General features: G+C 47.5%; 1 protein-coding gene across 1 annotated transcript in view; it reads right to left on the bottom strand.

Moving 5' to 3' along the window:
• The window catches only part of GGT5 (gamma-glutamyltransferase 5), a 237,089-nt gene that overhangs the window by 29,694 nt on the left and 183,506 nt on the right, over nt 1-23,889 (bottom strand). The window contains exon 8 of the mRNA XM_086942787.1: nt 20,938-21,125. Within this exon, the coding sequence (XP_086798913.1) occupies nt 20,938-21,125 (188 nt within the window). The remainder of the gene's footprint in view (nt 1-20,937; nt 21,126-23,889) is intronic.

Below are 23,889 nucleotides of genomic sequence, written 5' to 3'. Positions count from 1 at the left end.
TCTGTTCCCCGTCCCTACACTAACTAACCCCTTCCTGTCCTGTCCCCACCTCTTCCCCTCTGCCCACCTGGCTCTGCCCACCCCAGCTACTGGACTGCTAACTTCTTTACACCCATGGTGGTAAGAGGGCAAACGATAAGGGTTTGGAGGCTATGGCTGCTGGGGGGTGGACTGGCCTGACCTCTGGCTGCCTGACCCACGCGGCCTGTGGGTACATCGTCCTCGGCCTTGCAGAGGCTGGGAAGCTTGCGCGGTTCCGTGGTTGGGAGTTTTTTAGACTAGGCTGGAAGCCCCTTCCGTGGCCATGAAAGGAGCAAAAGGTGGATTGGAAGTCGCGAGGGGCCATGAATAGGCCCAAGAACCTTGCTGTAACCCTACTGTCCTTAAAGTGCTTCAGCGCTGAATCAGCCTTGTATCCGAAGAGATGAGAGATATCAAAGGGCATGTCCATAAGTGATGGTTAGACATTTGCTGAAAAGCCAGTTGTTCTCAGCCAGGCCTTAAGGCCACTGTCAATGGAACTGCTCTGCCCAGTGAGTCAGTGATATCCATTCCACATGGGATCATGAACTTAGCTACATCCCTCCTGTTGGCAACAGCCTGGGGGAGTATGCTCCGGGCCTCCTCCAGAACAATGGGCAGCACCTGCGCCACTGAATCCCATTGAGCATGGGAGTAATGGCCCAAAAGGCATGTGGTGTTCACTTACCACAGTGCCAGGCTGGTGGAAGAACTTACCTTCTTTCCTAAGGTGTCCAGCTTCTTTGATTCCGTATCCGGCAGGGCTGTAGGGAATGCACCAGGATTTACATGGGAAGTAGAGGCTTGAACCACAAAACTCTCTGGGGTATGGTGTTGTGTGGGAAAATTTGGGTCCCCTGGAGTGGGGCAATGGCAGCGGGCAATTGTCCTGTTCACAGGAGCCCCTGCGCCCAAGTCTCAAGCAAGACATCTGTAAGAGCTTCATTCAAAGGGAGAAGGGGTTCAGAGGGGGTCACTCCCGGCAGAAGCACCTTCATCAAGATGGTGGAATTGACTTCCAGCCCAGGCAACTGAAGGTCCGGGATCTCAGCTGCCCTTCACACCACTGTAGCAAGAGATGCTCCCTCCTTTGTAATAACGGTAGGTGAGAAAGCATGCCAGTACATGGAGAAGTGTTCAGTCCACTGGTCTCCACCAAGTCCTAACTCCAGTCAATATTGGAGTCTAAAACCTGGCATTCCTTAGGGTCCAACAACCCCTCCCATTCCTCCCCAAGTCCTAACCCACAGGAATAGTGCTCAGGCTCTGGCGTGGAAGGCATGGCTTTAGTCGCTGTGAAAGTTAGCATTGGATGACACCCCTGTGGCTCTGTGTGGACTCAGGGATCAGAATAGGGCCAGCATCGGCACTGGTAGCATCGGCATCAGAACCGACACCGGGGAAGGTTGAGGTAGTGTGACCGGGGCTGGTCTGGGTCCATCATGGATCCAAGGGGCCCAACTGGCATCCGAGCCACTTGCATGGAACCAGTAGGGTACCTCTTGAACACACATGGCCAAAGGCACATCGGAGGGGACAGGCCACTCATAACTCAATCACATTACCTCATAAAACTCCTGGAGTTGAGTGGGAGTCGCTCTGGCTCTCAGAAACATGGAGAAGCGCTGAGCCAATCCAGGCACTGGCTCAAGCGCAGAGCCAGGCCTAGAGCATCCATGTTCCTACGTGTCATTGCTGACAGACGAGGCGAAGTCAAAGACCTCTTTGACTTCATACTTTTCTTTTTCTTGAGGCACTTACCCAAGTGGCCCGATGACTTTGAATGCGATGAAGATCTCGGCCTCCAAGACCACTCCTGAGACCTTCCTCTCGACCCGGAACGGGACCATTGTGGTGTGACACACTGAGCTGCCAGGAGCTTGAAGAATTGTTACTTCAAGGCCTTCAGGTGCATGGCGTGGCACTCAGTGCAAGCCCTCTGATCGTGGTCCTCTGATCACCGTCATCGGACAGTGACAGGCACCGCAGGGCTAGAAACCGGCCTTTCTAGATGACATCACTGCTATACCAGGAGAACATTCTCAAAAAACAACTTTGACAAAAGTCGAAAAAAGCTTACTCAAAAAGTGACTAAGAAGTATCTTTCTCCGGATGTGCGCTGACTGACGTGGAAAGAAAAGAACTGAAGATGCCACACGGAGCTGATCAACGACACCGACCGGCGCGCAGGGGTCCTGCTCACAAAAACATCTCCGGATCCAGTCGGATGCCTGCAGATAATTCTAAGTCTCTATCAAATATTAGTTTCACTAGTACTGATCTATTTTGGAAGATATGTATTAGTGTATTATTTGTTACCTATGAAATAAATTACTTACCTTCAACAATGGTTGTTTCATCTTGACTGTAATATGAATTTACACATTTTGTAAATATGCTGCATTAGGTGGTTGGAGGCACAAAGGGCTTTTTTATTTTTATTAAAGCCACTCTTTTTTGGTTCTGACTTAAAAGAGCGCCTATTGTTACCAATTTACATGGAGTGGGCTTTCACTACATCCAGATGAGTATCACTCTGTCACCTCATGCTACTGGCTGTTTGATGTATGTCAGCGCCCCTGGAAGTGTTTTATTAGAATGCAGGAGGGACTATTTTACTTCTGGAAGTACACTCAATCATCACACTATCACATTCAATTTGATTAGAAGAGCAGAGATGGTAGTGTGCATTTCTTGCTGTTTATTTTCATGTAGCAGTCAAGGTCAAAGAAAACAAAATGAAATCCCATAATGCCTTTCATGTGCCCAGGAGTTGGACACATAAAGCAAGCCCCCCATGCTGCGTACATTGAGGTCATCAACCAGCACAGCCTCTCTTCTTGCTGCTGGACTCGCCAGGCATCCATCTATGTGTCAACCTCTCAAGACTGCTTTTCTTGTAGGAACATTCTGGCTCACGTGTTGAAGGCGCGCTTTGTTTGTTTTGTCAGGGAGGCTGGTAGCTCAGCTCCCTCTCCGCAGGGCTTGTACATTTCTCTTTCTTTCTTTGTTTATTTGATTAAGAGCGCATGCAGCGCTAGGCTCACTGTGTGTATTTCAGTCAGGCGTTCCAAGCTGGTTGTATAACTGAGGCACGCATGGCTGAACCATGCGTGCCTCTAATACGCGGCCCAACACAGAATGCGTCTAAATAACGCATTCCTTTACCATGCATGCCTTTACCACACAATTTTGTGGTAAAGGGATTTGGGATGTATGGTGCCCTAAAAACTACACCAAGCCTTAAAAACCATGGGCCTCATTTATGAGGCCTTGCGTCAGTTTTGCGCTTCCGATGTGTCACTTTTTGTGACGCATCGGCAGCATAAAACATGCCTCCTGTTGCGCACTATTTACAAAGTGATGCATCTAAGCAGATGCGTCACTTTGTAAACACCTGCGCTACATTATACCTGCGTCAGATATAATGTATGCAGAGGGGGCGTTCCCCCGCAAAAAGCCTCGTAGAAGTGACGTAGTGAAATCTATGAGATTTCACTGCGTCACTTCTAGGAAGTTGTTGCGTCAAAATCTTGCGCCTGCCTCACAGCAGGCGTAAGACTGATGCAGGCCCTTTCACATGGGCCTTGCCCCATGTGAAAGGACACATTGCTGGAGTTGCGTCTCTTTTGTGACACACTCCAGCAATGCGTCACTTTTGTGCCTACAGATACGTCAGAAATTCTGACGTATCTGTAAATCCTTGCGACATGATGTGTCATACATTAAACATGACGCATCAGGAAAGTCGCAAGGAGTGCGCACTGAGAAGTGATGCATCACTGCCCTCACGCAGCGATGCGTCATTTCTCATAAATGAGGCCCCATACCTCGCCCGAGCCCTAAACACTACCCCAACCCCTGAGCCCTAAACACTACCCTGACCCCCCTTAGTCCTAAACACTACCCCACCCAAGCCCTAAACACTACCCTGACCCCCCCAAGACCTAACTCTACTGAAACCACCGTGCCCTAAAAACTACCCTGACCCCCTTGACCCTAAACACTATCCGGCCACTGAGACCGAGTCACTACCCTGACCCCCACCCCAATGAGGCCTAAACACTACCCTGGTCCCCCACAAGCCCTAAAAACTACCCGACCCCCTAAACCCTAAAAACGACCGACCCTCCCTGAGCCCTAAAAAGACCCCAACCCTTACAAACTCCCCCCCCGACACACACACACCCCTAAACCCAGCCCCAGCCCCACTTACCTCGCCACATCCTCTCCCGACCCTTCCTGTTCCTGGGCCCGCCCAGCCCAGCATCTAGACCATGCACTGCCTTAACCACGAATAGGCGTGGTTAAGGCATGCGCTTGGTTAGGGCATATGCGTGGTCAAGGCATGCATGGTGGAGCTTGTGGGGAAATGGTATGGTTGGCTCTGTCCGCGTCGCAAAGGTCATTTCCCTTTCAAGCCTGATGCTACCATATTGATTCATGGAAACCTATTATTTGGATTGTTTTCCATGCTATACACATTTTGTTAATAGATCTAAAGAATAATGTTGATGACCAAACGGGTCAGGGTGCTGAGTCAAGTCAGGGTGAGCTGGCTAGAAAGAACCTGTGAATTTATAGCTCTGTTCATATGACTATTCCTTCATATTTCAAGTCTGTGGCCTCTGATATAGGCGCTGCAGTAGGTAAAACTATTTCATATTTGAGGGCCATGCCTACTGGGGTAAGCAAGTCGCACTTTCAGCATTCGGGCCCGGAGGCTACGGTGAAGTGCATAACCAAAGTGGTAAAATACTGCGTAAATTGTAGTACTTGGTATCTGGTATGTGACGTAAAGTGACTGACACCTTCAACTGTGAGATTGGCGTTGCTCATCCGCAAACTGATGGTAACGTAAGTTGTCAATCTAGACCCTATAGCCATCGAAGGAAATGCAAAGCGAATAAGAGGCAATTCTATTGAATATCTGCTGCCTTTGACAGCTATGACGATATTTACTATGTGATATCATTACTGATTTTATTATGAATATTTTTATGATGTTGATACATCTAAAAAGCAGATAAACAAACCGTATTATTATGGATGCCAAAGAGCAGCCTATGTTCGACCCTCTCTTAATTCAGCACCCCAACTCCTCAGAATCATCTCCTACCGATGACGAGGATTATATTAAATGGAGGCTGAAATTCACTCTAGATAGGGCCAATAGAGCTGGGAAGAGGACCGAATGTCCACAACCTCCACTATCAAAGGCTATCCTCCCTCCCAAAACTATGATATATTTAAGCAAGGGAAGACAAGAAGGTGTATCAAGAGGGCTTGGTCCATATTTCAAAAGAAACTACTGGAAACTCTTGGTCGGCTTTTTTATGATTCGGTGATGGGCAGAGCAAGCAAAGCACTCAGGGAATCCTTTAGTTCCAGAAATACTTTTCAATTGGGCCCAAAGAGCTTTATGTTTTTTCGGTAATGTCAACTCGGCCTTATCCCTAAAAAGAAGAAAGGGTTTATTGATTTTGATGTTTGCATTTTCATATATTGCGAACTCGTCCAGAAGGTATTAGAGTGATTTACATGAGCACCAGTTACATTACACTTGGACACATTCATTTTTGGTAGGAACAGGGAGATTTTGGGTGGAATCACTTACGCCTGACAACGCATTGGTCATGGGACCAACCAACACCAGATGGGAGGTCCTGATTGCCCAATTAGGATGCGACTGAACACTGTTCAGTCGCATTTCTATATTTTACTATGGGAGCATGCATTCCGCCCATAAACCAGCTGCAATGCATAGTAAAATGGGAGGTACGGTTTATCCTTGCACCCAGTGGCAGGCACCTCAAGGTGCCTGCCAAAAGGTGCAGGGATCAACAGGGGGCACCACAGGTGCCCCCTCGGGTTCCAACCAGAGACCGCGCACCTAAGAGAGGCCCTGCTGGGGGCGCCCAAAGTCTCTTTCCGACATTGTTTCCATGTAGGTCAGACCGGCATAGAAATCATGTCGGAAACCGCCATCGTAGTCTCAAGGGCGGAAAGGCGTGCCCTTGAGATTACTTGCCACATTTCGACTGACGGACGGGCTCTCTGAGCCTGTCGGAAGCCAGCTGGAATGACTTGTTTAATTCCTTTCTGACGCCTTCATCAAAACGAGGCGGAAAGGAATCTGACGGGCTCATTACGAAGCGGCTCGGGAGGCTCAGACTGACGTCGCATCATATTCGGCACCTAAGTGATCTGCCCAGAACCACAGTATAATGAGCTGATGCCGAGACTTCGAGATGGTTCCCCAGTTTTAAAGACAGTAGCTCTGGCCGTTACACCACATCCTTCTTGGATGGATCCAAGGCTTGCAGATTTGAAGGGATCTGAACTGGCAAAGGAGACTCAAGGCCTCTTGTTTGGTGACAGCTTTAAAAAGATTGGTAAATATGTTCAAGCGTCTTTTTTGTCTGCAACTGGATGGTTTGGTTAGGTGTGGGGGATGCTCACTTAACAACCCCTGTATACTAACCCCACAGAATGATCGTTCATTTCCTTTGGCAGGATCAAGTTTACAGATTTCCTTTCCTCTCCTTCAAGCTCTCCAGCGCCTTTGTGTTTTACCAAACACCTGAAACCTCAGGCGGTGATACTCAAGACGCAGAGCCTCCAAATGGGGATATATCTGGACAAGAAATTCCTGGATCAGGAGGACAAGTAATGAAGCAGGACAAGTCAGCCATAAAGCTGATTCACAGTCTGGGTTTTGTAGTGAATTGAGAGGAGTCCAACCTGGATCCATCTGTGTTTGGATTTCTGGTGAATTCAGATTCAGAGATATAAAAGCGTCCGGAGGCATAGTTAGCAAAAATCAAGAGAGAATTGACGGCTGTGTCTTTACGCCAGTTGGCGAGGTCAGTGGGACTTTTGTATTTTTCAATTCAGCCAATTTTCCAGGGCCCCTCTACTATCATCCCACATCACCAATAAAGCCCCGGGTCCGTGGTAGTAGGGAGGTCTAATATGTGACTCTATGTGCACAAGTGCATACCAGAGGATTCCCTTTTAACCCCTTCCATGCTTATGACGGAACCATTTGGTCATGAGCCGATAGGCTCATTAGAACCTTCAGCACAGCGCGAAAATTCGCGCCGCGCTGAAGGGGTTAAGGACGGTTCCCTTCACACACCAGAGGTGTCATGCTTCGTCATGGGGGTACCTCCTCATCCACACACGGACTATAACCCCCTCGCTGCGAGGGAGGAGCTCAGGGATGTTTTGATATGGGGAGGGTGGGTGTACTAAAACCCTATGAGAGCTTGGTGTGTTAGAAGAGGTACAGTGCTGTGATGTAAGTGGTTAAAACTGGCTACAGGGTTAGCTATGATGCAACTTTTATTCAGCTACCTGATGTCAGGATTAAAAACAGAATAACACAGGTGCCAAGATTCAAGGCCTCTGTGTTATTACAAGACCAACATGTTTCAGCCAAAGACCTAGAGTAGTATCACGGCTTTCTTCAGGTGGGGTAATGTAGCTACTGCAATAAATAAGTGACTAGAATGTGAAAAAAATGTAAAAACAAGATAAATAAAAGATACTGAACAACAACCGCCAACTTTGCAGTACTCAATGAGGTGGTGCTCGTCCTGCCCCCGGACGAGCGCCACATCATTGAGTACTGCACAGTTGGCGGTTGTGGCGCATGTACCATATAGAAGGAGGGACAGATGTGGTGAACTTCATATACCCGGAGTTGTTAAGCATTGAACATACTGAGCAGCTAAAAATCCCTGGTTCAGTATCATTTGTTGTATCATACCTAACCCCGTAACCAGTTTTAACCACTTACATCACAGCACTGCACCTCTTCTAAGACACCAAACTCTCATAGGGTTTTAGTACACCAACACTCCCCATATCAAAAGATCCCGGAGCTCCTCCCTCGCAGTGAGGGGGTTGTAGCCCGCGAGTGGATTAGGTCTCTCACTCGAGGAGATACCCCCATGATGAAGCATGATACCTCTGGTGTGTGAGGGGAACCGTCCTTAAAAGGGAATCCTCTGGTATGCACTAGTGCACAGCAAGTCACATGTTAGACCTCCCTACTACTACGGACCCGAGGTTTTATTGGTAACGTGAGTAAATGAGTGTGGAGTTGGCTCCCCCACGTCCTAAATCCTCCTCTAGCCCCCTTGTGTGATTACTTCCCCTCTGCTATCGTGCCTTTCACTCAGCAACTGAAAATAAGACACTTATACGCCTTTCAGTGACTGAAAATAGGACACTTATATAGAGGTCTCTCTTATGGAGATAACATCCCTTCAGACAGCGAGTCTCGAAAAGAAATGTCTTTGTAAAAAAGCCACAGAGATTCCTGGAAGGGGCAAACCACCCTCCCTACTTCCCCAGATTTTGTATTCTCTAGGGTTGGGGGTGTGGTGTGGACTGGATTCCTTTGCAATATCTCTAAGGCTGTTTTGTCTCAACTGTGGTATCTCTCTGAGAATTACCTCCAAGTCAACAATTGGATAGCAGTAAAATCCACAAGGTTTGCAAAGTCTCAAACTGTTTTGGGGTCCCTTAGGGATAGATCTCTTTGCATCCTGATTAAGAGGTCAGCTACAATGCTATTTCAGTTGGAGGCCAGACCCAGGTGCTCTGGCGATAGATGTTTTTCTCTGAGATTTTGTTGTCCTCTTTTTGTGATGATTTCCATCAACATAGCAAATATCCACAGACATAAACTCAGTCTGTACTGAGAGCACCTCTCTGGCAAGCTCACACTCCATACTCTTCTCTTCTAGAGCTGGCCAAAGATTTCACAATCATCTCACCCTCTTTCCCATCCCTGCTTGTGAACCACAGGGTTCATCTTCACAATCTAATTCTAGAGGGTAGTATTGTCTTGGTGGCAGGGAGGCTTTTGGGGTTTCCGGGTTTCTTCCAGAATTTTCGGAAGGGGCTTGAGAGCGTATCTGAGCTTTCTCGGCTCAAGTAACAATCGGAGTATACAAATCAGCATGGGCAGCTTGGGCTAGTGGTGCCTTGAGAGGAATATTGATCCTTTTTCAGTGAATGGCACATCAATTGCTAATTTCCTAGTCTCTAGAACTGCCTAACATCACACTTATCACACCATTAATGGTTACAGCTATTTCAGCAGGTCCTGAGAAGGTAATAACAGGCCGGTGGGGGAGCACCAGATGGTGTGTAGGTTCCTTCAATGAGTTAGGTATACTAAGCCCACAAAACCACGTTTTTCGAGTTTGTGGGTCATGGATTTGGGGGCAGATTTACTATGGGTTTGCATTGCCTTTGCGTCATGCAATTCGACGCAAGGCAACACAAGCCCTTAACTGGGATTCGTTAAGACACAGAAAGACCCCTTGTGTGTCTCTGTGTGGTTTTGTAAATCCAGACTAACACATAGTAGTGCAAATTGCTGGCTCGTGTTACTCTGTGTTGAGAAGGACGTTTCATGGGTGAAACATGAGCACTCCCATGCATTCACCCATGAAGTTTGATGCTTTTCCAGATTTACTAGGGTCAGTAAACCTAGGATTGTGTCAAAATAGTACGCCTTCTCAAGTGAGGCATAATCAACTAGAAGAAATATTTCTATTTCTCCGCCTTATTTATTTTTTCCAGATAAGCTGCATTCTGCAGCACACGTAGACAGTGTCTCAAAGGTTCGTTTTTGTGAAGGAAGGTATCCATTTCGGGCCAAAAACAATCCTTCCTGTAGCACAGGTGCCCTTGTCCCTTGGCGAAAAGGGGCCTGAGTTGATGCTAGGTAGGAGCAGAAATGCATCATATTGTGGTAGATATAGCACATTTCTGCTCTCTCCCTGCCAAGCAGCGAAGCATGTTTCTTGCTGCATTTCATTGCGTGACTTCTGAGTAAATCTGCTCCCCAGTTCTTAGGTTATTTCAATCAGGTACTTAGAACTTTGTAACTAGTTTGGGGCCCCAGGGGTTAGGCCCAAAGTCTATGCAGCCCAACCGTCTCCCCGGCCAGCACCCATCCTCAGTTGGGAAACAGCCATTACAACGCAACTTTCACAACGCACTACCATTACAACAAAACTTTTACAACGCAGGATCCATTACAATGCATGCCATTACAACGCATGCCTTTACAACGCATGCCATCACAACGTAAGTATGGGTAAGTATTTGATTTAATTTTAACCCCTAAACTATCCAACACTTACCCTACTATTACAACCCCTGGAGTTAGAATAGTATTTTTAACCCCTACACTATCCAACACTTACCCTACTATTACACCCCCCTGGAGTTAGAGTAGTAATTTTAACCCCTACACTATCCAACACTTACCCTACTTTTACACCCCCCTGAAGTTAGAGTAGTAATTTTAACCCCTACACTATCCAACACTTACCCTACTATTACACCCCCCTGGAGTTAGAATAGTAATTTTAACCCCGACACTATCCAACATTTACACTACTATTACATTCCCATTAATTAAAATTAAAAAAAAATACTTACCCATACTTACGTTGTAATGGCATGCGTTTTTAATAACATCTGCGTTGTAATGGCATGTGTTGTACTGGCATGCGTTGTAATGGATCCTGCATTGTAAAAGTTTTGTTGTAATAGTATGCGTTGTGAATGTATGCGTTGTAACGTCATACATTCCCTCAGGTTCCGGCATGGAATCCCACCATAGAGATATGTGCTCTCCCCTGTGGGAGCAACCTTTCCTTCTGCTCCCAGAGGGCATATGCAATCCAGTTACCCCTGCTCACAGGAAAGAAAGAACAATTCTTTCTTTGCATCCTGGGGGATAGGGTCACACATCTTGATTTGTGGGTGTGGACCACGAGGATGGGGCTCCCGGGACCATTACCTGGCTTGGGGAGGGATGGGGGGCACACAGTCACCTCATTTAATAACTATCTACATTTGTGCTGACACCAAGACTCTGACCGACTCTCTGGGTCATTAAATGAAATATGGGGCCTGCCATTTTATTTTTGCCAGTCCTGCAGAGTAACGCAGCACCAGAAAAAATGTTTTGTAAATGACAGCTCCCACATTTCATTGGATTACCCACAGGGTGGGCCATGGCCCAGGGGTCAGTGCATATTTATATATTTGCAAAACCATTTAAAAAAAAAACATTTTGGCCTTTAAGGAGTCAGAGTATACTTACCCTGCCTCCTTATGCCCATTTTGTAAAACTTTTTCAGGAGCGGGTACAGAGCCCCTCAGTCCTGTAATAGTTGCAGCAACATTTCTGTTCATGTTCTTGCCAGCCAATTAGAGCGCTTGCTCCAAAAAAGCTCTGTCAGCCAATCCGAAGGCTTGAATGTATTAATTTCAGATTAACTGTCAATATGTCTAGAAATGTTTAACTTTACTTTCCTCAAAAACTACTACATCAAGTTACACCAAATCACAACAAGCATTTACAATGCAATGGTTTCGCCTTTTGAAAAGTTTGAGCTATTGGCATTGTAAATGACAAAATTTGTATTTATGTGTTGGTTTTGAAAACAGATAAATAAATGGCATTGTCATTTACAATGCCAATAGTTTAATCTCTGGCAAATGCCACACAAAAACACACAGACCCCCCCACACACACACAGACCCACACACACCAACAGAGCCCCCCCACACACACAGAGCCACACACACACACACAGAGCCACACACACACAGACCCACACACACACAGACCCACACACACATACCCACCCACACAGACCCACACACACAGAGAGAGCCACACACAGAGCCACACCCAGAGCCACACACACACACCCAGAGCCACACACACACACACCCAGAGCCACACCCACCCACCCAGAGCCACACACACCCACCCAGAGCCACAAACAACCACCCAAAGCCACACACACCCACCCAAAGCCACACACACACTCAGGAGAGCAAGCACAGCGAGGGGGCAGGGAAGCAAGCACAGCGAGGGGGCAGGGAAGCAGGTACAGCCAAGTGGCAGGGAAGCAAGCACAGCCAGGTGGCAGGGGAGCAAGCACAGCCAGGGGAAGGGGAACCAGGGGGCGGGGGAGCAAGCACAGCCAGGGGGCAGGGAAGCAGGCACGGGTAGGGAAGCAAGCACAGCCAGGGGGCAGGGAATTAAGCACAGACCGGGGGCAGGGAAGCAAGCACAGACCGGGGGCAGGGAAGCAAGCACAGCCAGGGGGCAGGGGAGCAAGCGCAGCCAGGGGACAGGGAAGCAAGCACAGCCATGTTTCCAGTGCTTGGCTATTCTAAACAAACCATTGGTATCTAGCCTGCCACTCAAACGAAAACAACTCCCAGAATACCTTCTATGAGCATTGGTACCCAGGAACCTACACTAGCCTAACTGACTTGATAAAGTAACAGTGACCAAGTGGTCTCACTAGTGGTGTGACACCTTGAGCCAGTTCGGACCTTTTATACAATCGCACTTTTGACTCTGGGAATAGTGAGTCGTTGACTTGTGACTGCAGTATGCGGCTACAGATCCCTACGCACATCGCAACAGGTGGTAAACGTCAGACAGTATAGTGCTACCTATTGTGTGTGGGAAGCGGGGGTGCACACTGGTTCCAAAATGCTTGGGCATATTTTCAGCCCCGACTATTTATAGGTGTGGGGGAGCCAACATGTTAATAGGCAGAGCAAGGAGCAAACGAACCATAACAACCCTGCCACTGATAATTGGGTGCGGATTATCTCGCTATTGTCTGGGTTTTATAGCCCCAATATAACCAAGCCACACAAATACGAATAGCATCAATAATAGAAGTACAAGTACAGACATGTATAAGCATTTAATACAAATTATTCAAATATACTTTGATACCTTATGTAAACAGTTCAATAAACAGAGAAAAAAAACTTACACCCAATAACTGACAAACGACTAAGAACTTGGCCCCACTATCCAATTCATTCAAACTCCTCACCCATACCTACACACCACAAACACAAACCATACACATGCTATTTATTATCACCTACCACACTAAATCTCCTTTGGTACCCACTTCTTACTCTCCTGTTTAAATCAATAGGTTCATACTTTGTCTTGAATTCCTGGCGAATGAGGTTCACGGGCAGCAAGCTAAGCCACTTGAAAGTTAAATAATTTGGGGCTTGAGGGTCCAAAAGTTATTCCCGCTCAGCTAGAACCACGCATTTGGCTCGAGCCTTGCCTACCTCTGCTGCATCTTCAGCCCCAAGTACCCCTGCTGCTTGAATAGGTCTGTGTCTGAAACCTGGTTAGTGGCATATACACTCTGAAAATCCTCACGACATTTACACAGATGCGCAGAGTACAACATGTATATACTCAGTGTGTGGGAAGGCGTGACTATTCAGGAGACAAAGTCTCGTGGGTCATTATGACCCGCCCCCCATTAAAAATAGTATTCCTCTCCCATGTAGGGTTTATAGCATTATCTTCAAGCAAATCCATTGCAGACATTTAAGACGACACCGCACAATCCCATTGCATAGGCCACATTGAACAGCAGTGATTTAGTTCCAGAAGACACAGCTTTACTATGGCACAAACATTGGATTTGCACTGCAGCAATAAAGCCTGCATATGTGCTAGTTAATACACGTGCTCCAAATAACCGGTCCTGATCGTACCCGTTCTGTACAAATTCAAGTCTAATAACGACTCAGCCCATAGATTACATCCAAGTTACGCACACAGCAGTTCGGGTCACGAGCAGGAAGTCTGGAACCCCAAATCCATGACTCCCTGGGTTCTGCGGCCTCCCTGTCCATCCATCGAGAGTACTTAGCATACCCAGTGCACATTTGTGAAGATAGTCCAAAGTGAGAAAGTAAACTGTGAAAAATGCCTCGTGCAGAATAACAGGAAACAGCAAACCGAGAAGAAACGAGCCAGGTGTGAGGGAAGAAAAAGAAACGGTGGGAAGGGGGAGGGAGGAATCCCATGAAAGAGTTATAGAGGAAGGCAACCCATAATACACAGTACTAAAACAAGCATTGGAAATGCAATAGGTCTCGCAGTAGTAAAGTTTGAGCTATAGGTGTTATTTATTTTTTTGTTTTTTATTTATGTGTTGTTTTTTCTAAATAGCGAAATTAATAGCTTTCTTCTTTACAAAGCCAATAATTATAATTTTTGTAAATGTGACACCTCTAGCATTTGTAAAGCAACATGTTTTGTATTAACGGGACTTATATGTGACTTATATGTATTGAAATAAAAAAAATCAATGGCTTTAAAAAAAATTAATAATTAATACGTAAATAAAATGGATTTTATTTTATATTGCCAATAGCTTAAAGTTTATAAAATATATTTAGTTTAAGATGCTGTGGTTGCGCTGAGTGAGGGTGAGTGAGGGTGAGGGTGAGTGAGGGTGAGTGAGGGGTTGAGGGTGAGTGAGGGTGAGGGGTTGAGGGTGAGTGAGGGTGAGTGAGGGTGAGTGTGGGTGAGTGATGGTGAGTGATGGTGAGGGGTTGAGGGTGAGTGAGGGTGAGGGTGGGTGAGGGTGAGTGAGGGTGAGGGGTTGAGGGTGAGTGAGGGTGAGGGGTTGAGGGTGAGTGAGGGTGAGGGTGAGTGAGGGTGAGGGATTGAGGGTGAGGGGTTGAGGGTGAGTGAGGGTGAGGGTGAGTGAGGGTGAGGGGTTGAGGGTGAGTGAGGGTGAGTGAGGATGAGGTGTTGAGGGTGGGTGAGGGTGAGTGAGGGTGAGGGTGAGTGAGGGTGAGGGTGAGTGAGGGTGAGGGTGAGTGTGAGTGAGGGTGAGTGAGGGTGAGGGTGAGTGAGGGTGAGGGGTTGAGGGTGAGTGAGGGTGAGGGTTTGAGGGTGAGTGAGGGTGAGGGGTTGAGGGTGGGTGAGGGTGAGTGAGGGTGAGGGGTTGAGGGTGAGTGAGGATGAGCGAGAGTGAGGGGTTGAGGGTGAGGGGTTGAGGGTGAGTGAGGGTGAGGGGTTGAGGGTGAGTGAGGGTGAGTGAGGGTGAGGGTGAGTGAGGGTGAGTGAGGGTGGGGGGTTGAGGGTGAGTGAGGGTGAGTGAGGGTGAGGGTGAGTGAGGGTGAGTGAGGGTGAGGGTGAGTGAGGGTGAGGGAGAGTGAGGGTGAGGGGTTGAGGGTGAGTGAGGGTGATTGTTTGATGGTGAGTGAGGGTGAGGGGTTGAGGGTGAGTGAGGGTGAGGGTGAGTGAGGGTGAGGGGTTGAGGGTGAGGGGTTGAGGGTGAGGGAGGGTGAGGGGTTGAGGGTGAGTGAGGGTGAGGGGTTGAAGGTGAGTGAGGGTGAGGGGTTGAGGGTGAGTGAGGGTGAGGGGTTGAGGGTGAGTGAGGGTGAGTGAGAGTGAGGGTGAGTGAGGGGTTGAGGGTGAGGGGTTGAGGGTGAGTGAGGGTGAGGGGTTGAGGGTGAGTGAGGGTGAGGGGTTGAGGGTGAGTGAGGGTGAGGGTGAGTGAGGGTGAGGGTGAGGGGTTGAGGGTGAGGGGTTGAGGGTGAGTGAGGGGTTGAGGGTGAGGGGTTGAGGGTGGGTGAGGGGTTGAGGGTGAGTGAGGGTGAGTGAGGGTGAGTGAGGGTGAGTGAGGGTGAGGGGTTGAGGGGGAGGGGTCGAGGGGGAGGGGTTGAGGGTGAGTGAGGGTGAGGGGTTGAGGGTGAGGGGTTGAGGGTGAGTGAGGGTGAGGGGTTGAGGGTGAGGGAGGGTGAGGGGTTGATGGTGAGTGAGGGTGAGGGGTTGAGGGTGAGTGAGGGTGAGGGGTTGAGGGTGAGTGAGGATGAGTGAGAGTGAGGGTGAGTGAGGGGTTGAGGGTGAGGGGTTGAGGGTGAGGGGTTGAGGGTGAGTGAGGGTGAGGTGTTGAGGGTGAGTGAGGGTGAGGGTGAGTGAGGGGTTGAGGGTGAGTGAGGGTGAAGGGTTGAGGGTGAGTGAGGGTGAGGGTGAGTGAGGGTGAGGGTGAGGGGTTGAGGGTGAGGGGTTGAGGGTGAGTGAGGGTGAGGGGTTGAGGGTGAGGGGTTGAGGGTGAGTGTGGGTGAGGGGTTGAGGGTGAGTGAGGGTGAGTGAGGGTGAGGGTGAGGTGTTGAGGGGGAGGGGTCGAGGGTGAGGGTGAGTGAGGGTGAGGGGTTGAGGGTGAGTGAGGGTGAGGGGTTGAGGGTGAGTGAGGGTGAGGGAGTGAGGGTGAGGGTGAGGGTGAGGGTGAGTGAGGGTGAGGGGTGGCCAACATCGCTATCCTCGTTAAACCAGTTGGCTCATCAGTGTTTGTCAACAGTGCGCCTTGTTGAGTAAGCAGAAAGAGATCGACGCCGGTTCGATAATGTCACAGCTCTGTGCTAACAAAAATGCAGAAAAAATAAGCATTTAAATCATTGGCAAATTCAGTAAGCAGAAAGAGATCGACGCCGGTTCGATAATGCCACAGCTCTGTGCTAACAAAAATGCGGAAAAAAGTAAGCATTTAAATCATTGGCAAATTCTACGGAAATTGATTGCAAATGGGAGCAGCTCTGCTTGCAAATCCTCCCTCCGTCGCCCAGGCTGCTGGACTGGAATTGCAGCAGCTAGAAGTGAGGAAGAAAAAAACAAGCAGCAGAGCACGGCGTCAGTGTTGGCATTGATGGGGGTAGGGGGGAAGTGGGGATTTTAAAAAAAATGCGACACAGCGGGCAGGGGAGGGGGCGGAGCGGGTAAAATAAACAAACAAGACGGAGGGAAGAGAGGGGAGGGGGGAGGAGAAATGCGACACGGCGGGAAGGGGAGGGGGCGGAGCGGGTAAAATAAACAAACAAGACGGAGGGAAGAGAGGGGAGGGGGGAGGAGAAATGCGACACGGCGGGAAGGGGAGGGGGCGGAGCGGGTAAAACAAGACGGACGTGCACGCGCTTTTAAGCTCAATGCGCATGCCCATTGAGCTTAAAAGTCACGGGCACTGCAAGGAATCGCCACGATTCCTTGCAGTGGATAAAGAGTGGATAAGCCCCCATAGTCTCGCTTGCTCGATGCGCATCGACAGGCGAGACCTAAAAAAGGATACAAACACAAACATATATATTTCGAAACTGGAAGGGGGCGGGCTCACGGATAGCGGGAGGGGGGACGGGCACATGTACAGCGGGAGGGGGGACGGGCACACGGACAGCTGGAGGGGGGACGGCCTCACGGACAGTGGGAGGGGGGACGGGCTCACGGACAGCGGGAGGGGGGACGGGCACACGGACAGCGGGAGGGGGGATGGGCTCACGGACAGCGGAAGGGGGACGGGGTCATGGACAGCGGGAGGGGGCGGGAACGGGCACACGGACAGCGGGAAGGGGGGCGGGAACGGGCTCACGGGAACGGGATAAAAAAAGTATTAAAATATGCCGCTTACCTGCTAGCAACTCTTGGAAAGTGAAATCGCTCAGCCCACCCCTGCAAAGCACACTTTGCAAATGAAACCAACATGCCGATACGAAGAAAAAAAAAACAACCGCCCACCGCCGCATGACGCACGAAAATGGGCAGGATGAGTAAAAATCGCCGGAACGCTCACGAATCTGCTCGGGGAATGAGTGACGCATTTCTGTTCCAATGGCTAGCCTCCATTTATGGAGCTAGCCAATGGAACAGAGAGGCAGAACAAAGCCCCAGACTGTTCTCAAAAGATTTCGCCTGCGCGAACGCTGCTGCGCAGCGGATCGCCAGGCGAAACCTAAAAAGCAGGCTCTCTGGGTAAAGATCTAGCTTTATGTCAAATTTGGTGTAATTCCATTCAGCCTTTTTTACTGTAGCACTATGTAAAATTTTCTATTGAAACATTAGAATTGAGAAGAAGAGCATCATTCAGGTTGTGGGGCTGTATCATGCAAAGAAAAGAACATTTACAAAAAGACCTTCAAGAGAATCCACAGCCACCTCCATTTGGCACCAAGGGGCAAATGCAAGACTTAGCGTGTAGGAACTCGAACAATGTTTCGGGTCATATTTCAAACCAGAAAGTGCCAGAACTGTCTGGATTTCTCTCTGTATTCTGTCTCTAACTGAACTATCTGCCTGCTAGACAGACGGACCCACATCACCCCCCACCTCAAGAAACTCCACTGTGCACAACAGATGTCAATTCGAGTTGCTGACCCACGCTTACAAAGCCTAGCACAATCAAGAACAGGCATACGTAAACCACCGCCTGAGCTTTTACCAATCTTCCAGACACCTGCGCTCCGACTCCCTCTCCCTCACTCGCCCGCCCGCATCCACCGAAGCAACAGTGGAGGACGCTCCTTCTCCTTCCTCGCCTTGAAGTCCTGGAACGGCCTCCCTCTCCACCTAACCCTCTCTTCAGGGTGTTCAGAAAGGCCCTTAAGACTTGGTTGTGCAACTGATTCCACCCACACAGACCGGCCCTTAAAACCTGGATACCATGTCTGATTTATTGACCGATTAGTAAAAGTTACTTTCTTCCTAAAAGTTTTAAGCGCTGACTGCCCGTTGATGTTGTTGAGTATCATTAACAGAGTGACCAGTTCCTGAAATGAGCCTTGACTGCTCCGCTTGCTAGGAAGACATCGTAATGTGGCCAATGGCAGTGGAAGCTGGTGAGCCTTCAAAATGGTGGGCGCAATACTTGCACCACACGAGAGAGGCAAGCAAACCCAAATCCTTTTACTAGAGTTCCTGAGGGAAGCAGGACCTTCCCCTGTGAACATTTTGGAAAAGAAATCGGTGTCAAATAATTCATCTTAAGCATCTTTTTTAATGAAATGTGTTCAAAAGCCACAGGCACCGAAAGGACACTCAATAACTAATAAATGACTTTGCCTCTGTGCCAGGCCAGGAGTTGACTCCAATTTTTCACAATGTGCAGTGGGGAACCCCTTCTGACATTTGTCACTAGTTAGAGTGATAGCCAACATTGTGTCATGGGACCGCCAGCACCAGCTTTGTGCCCTGTTTGCCTCATTGGCCAAGGATACCTATAGTGTGCCAATACCAACATTTGGGTAGAGAGTTCCTTGTGCCATAAACTATCCTCCAAAATGACAGCTCCTGCATTGTATTACACATGTCCAATGGGTCAAAAATCACCTCCAATGGGCCCTGCCAGTATTTTGTCCTTGGGTGGCCGGTATGCCAAGAATTACCTGCAGTATGCCAGCGCCAGCTTTTTGCCCTTGATGCCTTCATAAACCTGGATTACCTCTACTGTGCCAGGGCCAGCAGCAGACTCACTATTGTAACACCTTCACACACATCATCTCACTCACACTCCTTTTTCTTCACATTCGCTCTTGATCCATCATACTAATTCATTCACTCTCACTGTCACCCACACTCACACGCCGTCACTCTTACTCGTTCTCCCAGGCTCACTGATTCTCACTCACAGTTGCATTCACTCTCACTTAATCTCACTCACTTTCACTCACACGCAAGCTTGCACATACTCTCTTTCACCCGCATTTACACGTATGCACACATTTGACAGATTTCATTTCTTTACTTGGCTCCAGCTGCTTGCACCCGTCTGCATCAGCTCCCCAGCTGCTAGTGATGCATAAACCCATGTTGCAGGTATAGATCTCCCTCCTGTCTCAGTCACTGAAGTAGGACATTGACAGCTGGTGTCTTCCAGAACTCACACCATGCTCAAGTGCCACACTGGCTTCAGCTGAGGGCCTTTTACATTTGTACTTCACCCTCTACCAACTCATTACAGGGTGGGATGGAGTTCCTGAGGCCCCTGACCCACACCTGTGATGAGATGGAGGAGGGTTAGGTGACCGCCTTATTGACTTAGAGCCCTGGGCAATATAGGGCAATACAGGGCTGAAGCCTAAGATGCTTGGGCAACTTCTGCAAGTGACGCTGCAGCACGTCACAAAATGGGTGTCCAATAGCATGATAGGCCTCTTAGGTCAAGGATGAGATTCCTCAAGCCCTTGGAAATCTGTTTTGAGGATGGTCCAGGTGCCTCTATGTGCCGGAGCCAGCTATGGACAGGTTCATTGCCTCAGGCTGTTGCTAGACCCTCAGTTGCTGCTAGGGTCAGTAGTGTTTAATTGTATTTTACCAGTTGGGAATAATAGCTTATTATGTACCATTAGTGTGATAAAGATGGGCTGACCCTGGACGCCCCTGAGGCCTAGCTGCCACCGTCCAAGGGAAGTAGCTTGGTTATCTAGTTGTAGGGCAATAGTATGGTGGACCTGTAATAAATGACAGTAGCCATACAATATACTGCCCCAAAACCCAAAAAAGGCCTCCCAGATACCCCCAAAGCCAAACATGGAGCACCATGGTCAACATTCCCACCACCCACCTCACACTTATGACTACTGAGAATCCATTTACCTGGCAGATATTTCACAGCAGTTCCTCCAGACCCCTCGAAATCTGCAGAACTTGATTGTGTGGTTTAGAACCTGAAGTCTTAAGGCACTGGGGGAGCGTATTGCGCACCCCAAGTTAACGTAGGTGCACAAAAAGTGTTAGACTCAACTCCTAAACAATCATAGGTTCTAAGACCTCAGAGGTATACTCCAGCTGGTGGCAACATGGAAAAACCATAACCAAACTGTTGCTCAGTGTAATTGTGCTAATGCTAGAACCAAATTTAACAGTAGACCTGATATTGAACACTTGGTTATGGTCCCTCGAGTGAACCGTCTCCGTGCAGGGGGACGGTCCTTCCGTTGTTTGGCAGCCAAGTTATGGAACTCCCTGTCCTTTCAGATTCGTAGTCTGGATAGCTTGTTGGCCTTCCGTAAAGCCATTAAGACATACCTCTTCCCCATGGCCTAATCCCTCTTTTTAATGTGCTCTTCTCTCTGCGCCGATTCGCCTAGTTTCTTAGCCTCTATGTTTCTCTGCGGTTAGCGCGAGACGCCTCTTTGCTGAGGCAGCTGTGCGCTATATAAGTCTAGTTAACATTAACATTAACATAATGATGTCCGCCGACCCTCTCAGAAGCACAGCCGTAAGCATGCATTAGGGTCACGTTCACTTACACATAGTTAATGGTGCTGGTGACGGACACAGCGCTGCCGTCTTTGGCAACGACTGAAATGTGGGATGTGCCTGGACCATCTCTCGCTGGCTGCGAGATGTTGTAATAACTCAATGTGTGATTCCCAGAGTCATCGATACGGCTCCTGGCAAGGTCCGCAAAGCTGTCGGATATGAGAGTAGCCATGTCCTTCAAGGAGTAAAGGCATAGTTAGGTTAGCCAAATGGAAAGGACACATGAAAAGTGTTACAGGTTAATAAAATACATGTTAAAAAAAACATACAATTGCAATGCAATCTAAAGAATACATGACTGAGTAAAAACACACCTCGAGGATAAAAATATCACAAGGCAAGAAAAAACATATAGAGAATAAAACTTGAAATCTGATGAAAGTGACCACTTTGGACCATCATCCAAAAACAAACGAAACATAATCCACAAAATTAAGGGCACCTTTCAGTACAAGAAAAAAATCAGTAAACAGACATCTACCACACCAGTCACCATAACAAACAAAACAAGCACTGGCAAAGCCAATCGGTGCTTTTGAAAAAAGTTAGCCAAGCATTTGGCTTTGCCAATGATGAACAGCCTGGGCAACGAGTACTTTTTTTCTTGTCACGGATGCTGTTCTGTACTGGCCACAAACATAGCTAGCCCCTGTGTGATGATGTTTACAAGTGCATGCATCACCACTCATACACATGTATGTGTGATCACATTGCAGCAGCTATTGTTTATGTGTAATGTGGGCGTGATGATGTGGGAATGCGCAAGTGACTAATTTTGGCCAATTTTGATTATTTTTAATTTACCAGTCTAAGATGTTCCGGAGTAGTGAATCTAAATTTAAAAACTGCGAAAGAACAGACCAGATATGGATGAGGAATGAAAAGCAACCAACGCCTGAGAGAGAGCAATACAGAGAGAGCAGCAGTGGTGCTCATGTGAGTGGGAAAGAGTAGGCAGGGGAGAGAGAAAGCAAGCATGGAGTGCTCAGGCATCACAAAAACGTAGTTCACCGATGGTGAGGCATGGAAGAATCCTACTCAATAAAGAGGATGCTAAAGAGCCCAAGCACCAGGGGAGGGTCCAACACAATAAGAGGAAGGAAGACATCAAATAAGAAGCAAGAAAATCAGACTGACAAGAAAACGGACCAATGATAAGTAACAGCTGACCCAAAGCCACTCTAAGTGTTCGCATTAAACACAAAAGCTATCCAACAGCAGACGGCTAAACAAGACTTGTAGGCAACTAACTACAACCGCGTGGAGACATCAGTTAATTGCAAATCCAGAGAGCAATCTCACTGTGAATGTCAGAAATTGAAGCCAATAATTAACACATTAGTCAACATCAAAGATGAGAAATAACCTTGCTGATGCCAACCCTGAGTACCAGAAAAGAAACAATCACATAGGGGATAATATGAAATATCAAAATATGAAGAACCACCATCAGGCTAAGAGGCACAACCAGTTGCAAGAAACAAACACAACAATGCTCAACATCAGACAAAATAAACCCACACATCCAATACCAGTCACAATATGGAGTAAAAAAAGAACCACTCTATAAAAATAGGCAACAAAAATTCTAAATAAATGCCACCCTGAGGGAATCATTAACCTTCTGAGACAAGAAGAAATGATACGAAGGATACTAATCAAACTAATCATATTAGAGACATGAATCAATCATACGGAAAACAACACACAACATGAGAGATAAAACAATTACAGAGAAGGTAACAGGCAATACATGACAACAATCACATTTTGGGTAGTGGGGAATAACAGGCAAGAAGAAGCCACAATGAGAATACCAGCAACTATTAAAAACCAGAAACACCCACTTGGATGCCAACAGTCAATACTGAAGAAAATGGAAAAGCACACGTAGAATGTTAGTGAGCAGGAGAGGAAAAACTCGCACAGTAATTCCCAGAGAACCAGGGATCACAGACCCGGAACAGCAGTCAAAATCATGGAAAAGAAACTATTACACTGAGCACAACAACCAAAATCAGGCAGAAGGCCCAATACGCCGAGGACAACGGTCAATGTCACAATCAAGCAATAATCACACCTACTACAAGGAGGACAACAGTCAATATCAAAGAGGACTTCACATTGACAACAACACTGAACATCATGGTCACAAAACAGTCACAAAGTATAGCAGTTAATAACTGAAACAGGAAATTACTTCACTGTAAACAACAGTCGACACAAAACAGAAAATTGCTGCACAGTTGATAATAGTTAACAATATCTCAGGTGGACAAAGCAGACCTAAAATAACTCACACAAAGGTAGACGAAGAGGAATCACACAATGAACAGTATGCAAAACGAACCACAGAAAACCCACAATGAAGACAAACGTTTATCATCAATAACAAATGCTACACTGAGGCCATCAACGCATATCAGAAGCTAGCAACAGCCATGCTTCGACCAGCAACCAATATAAGGGGAAGCAAGCTACCGCATTAGCAACAGCAGCCACAATCAGAGACAAACGCTGCTACATTGAGGACAACAGTCAACATACGAGACATACATCTGCAACAATGAGAATGCCAGGTATTATTTGAGACAACAATCATGCATAGATAGTTAGAATCTACATTGAGGATAACAGTCAATGGGCATGATTCACAGAACTAATCTGAGACAAAATCCTAAACTTACTACTTTTGGTATTCACAGAACGCACTTACTACTTTTGGTTAAACTTACTACTTTTGGTTAAACTTACTACTTTTGGTATTCACAGAATGCACTTACTACTTTTGGTTAAACTTACTACTTTTGGTATTCACAGAAGGCATTTAGTATTTATAAATAATTACTACTAAATGACTTCTGTGAATGCCAAAAGTAGTAAGTTTAACCAAAAATAGCAAGTTTAACCAAAAGTAGTAAGTTTAACCTAAAGTAGTA

Source organism: Lissotriton vulgaris, chromosome 11 (genome assembly GCF_964263255.1).
Source record: "Lissotriton vulgaris chromosome 11, aLisVul1.2, whole genome shotgun sequence".
In the NCBI taxonomy this organism is placed as follows: domain Eukaryota; kingdom Metazoa; phylum Chordata; class Amphibia; order Caudata; family Salamandridae; genus Lissotriton; species Lissotriton vulgaris.
This window is presented reverse-complemented; position numbering and strand designations above follow the sequence as displayed.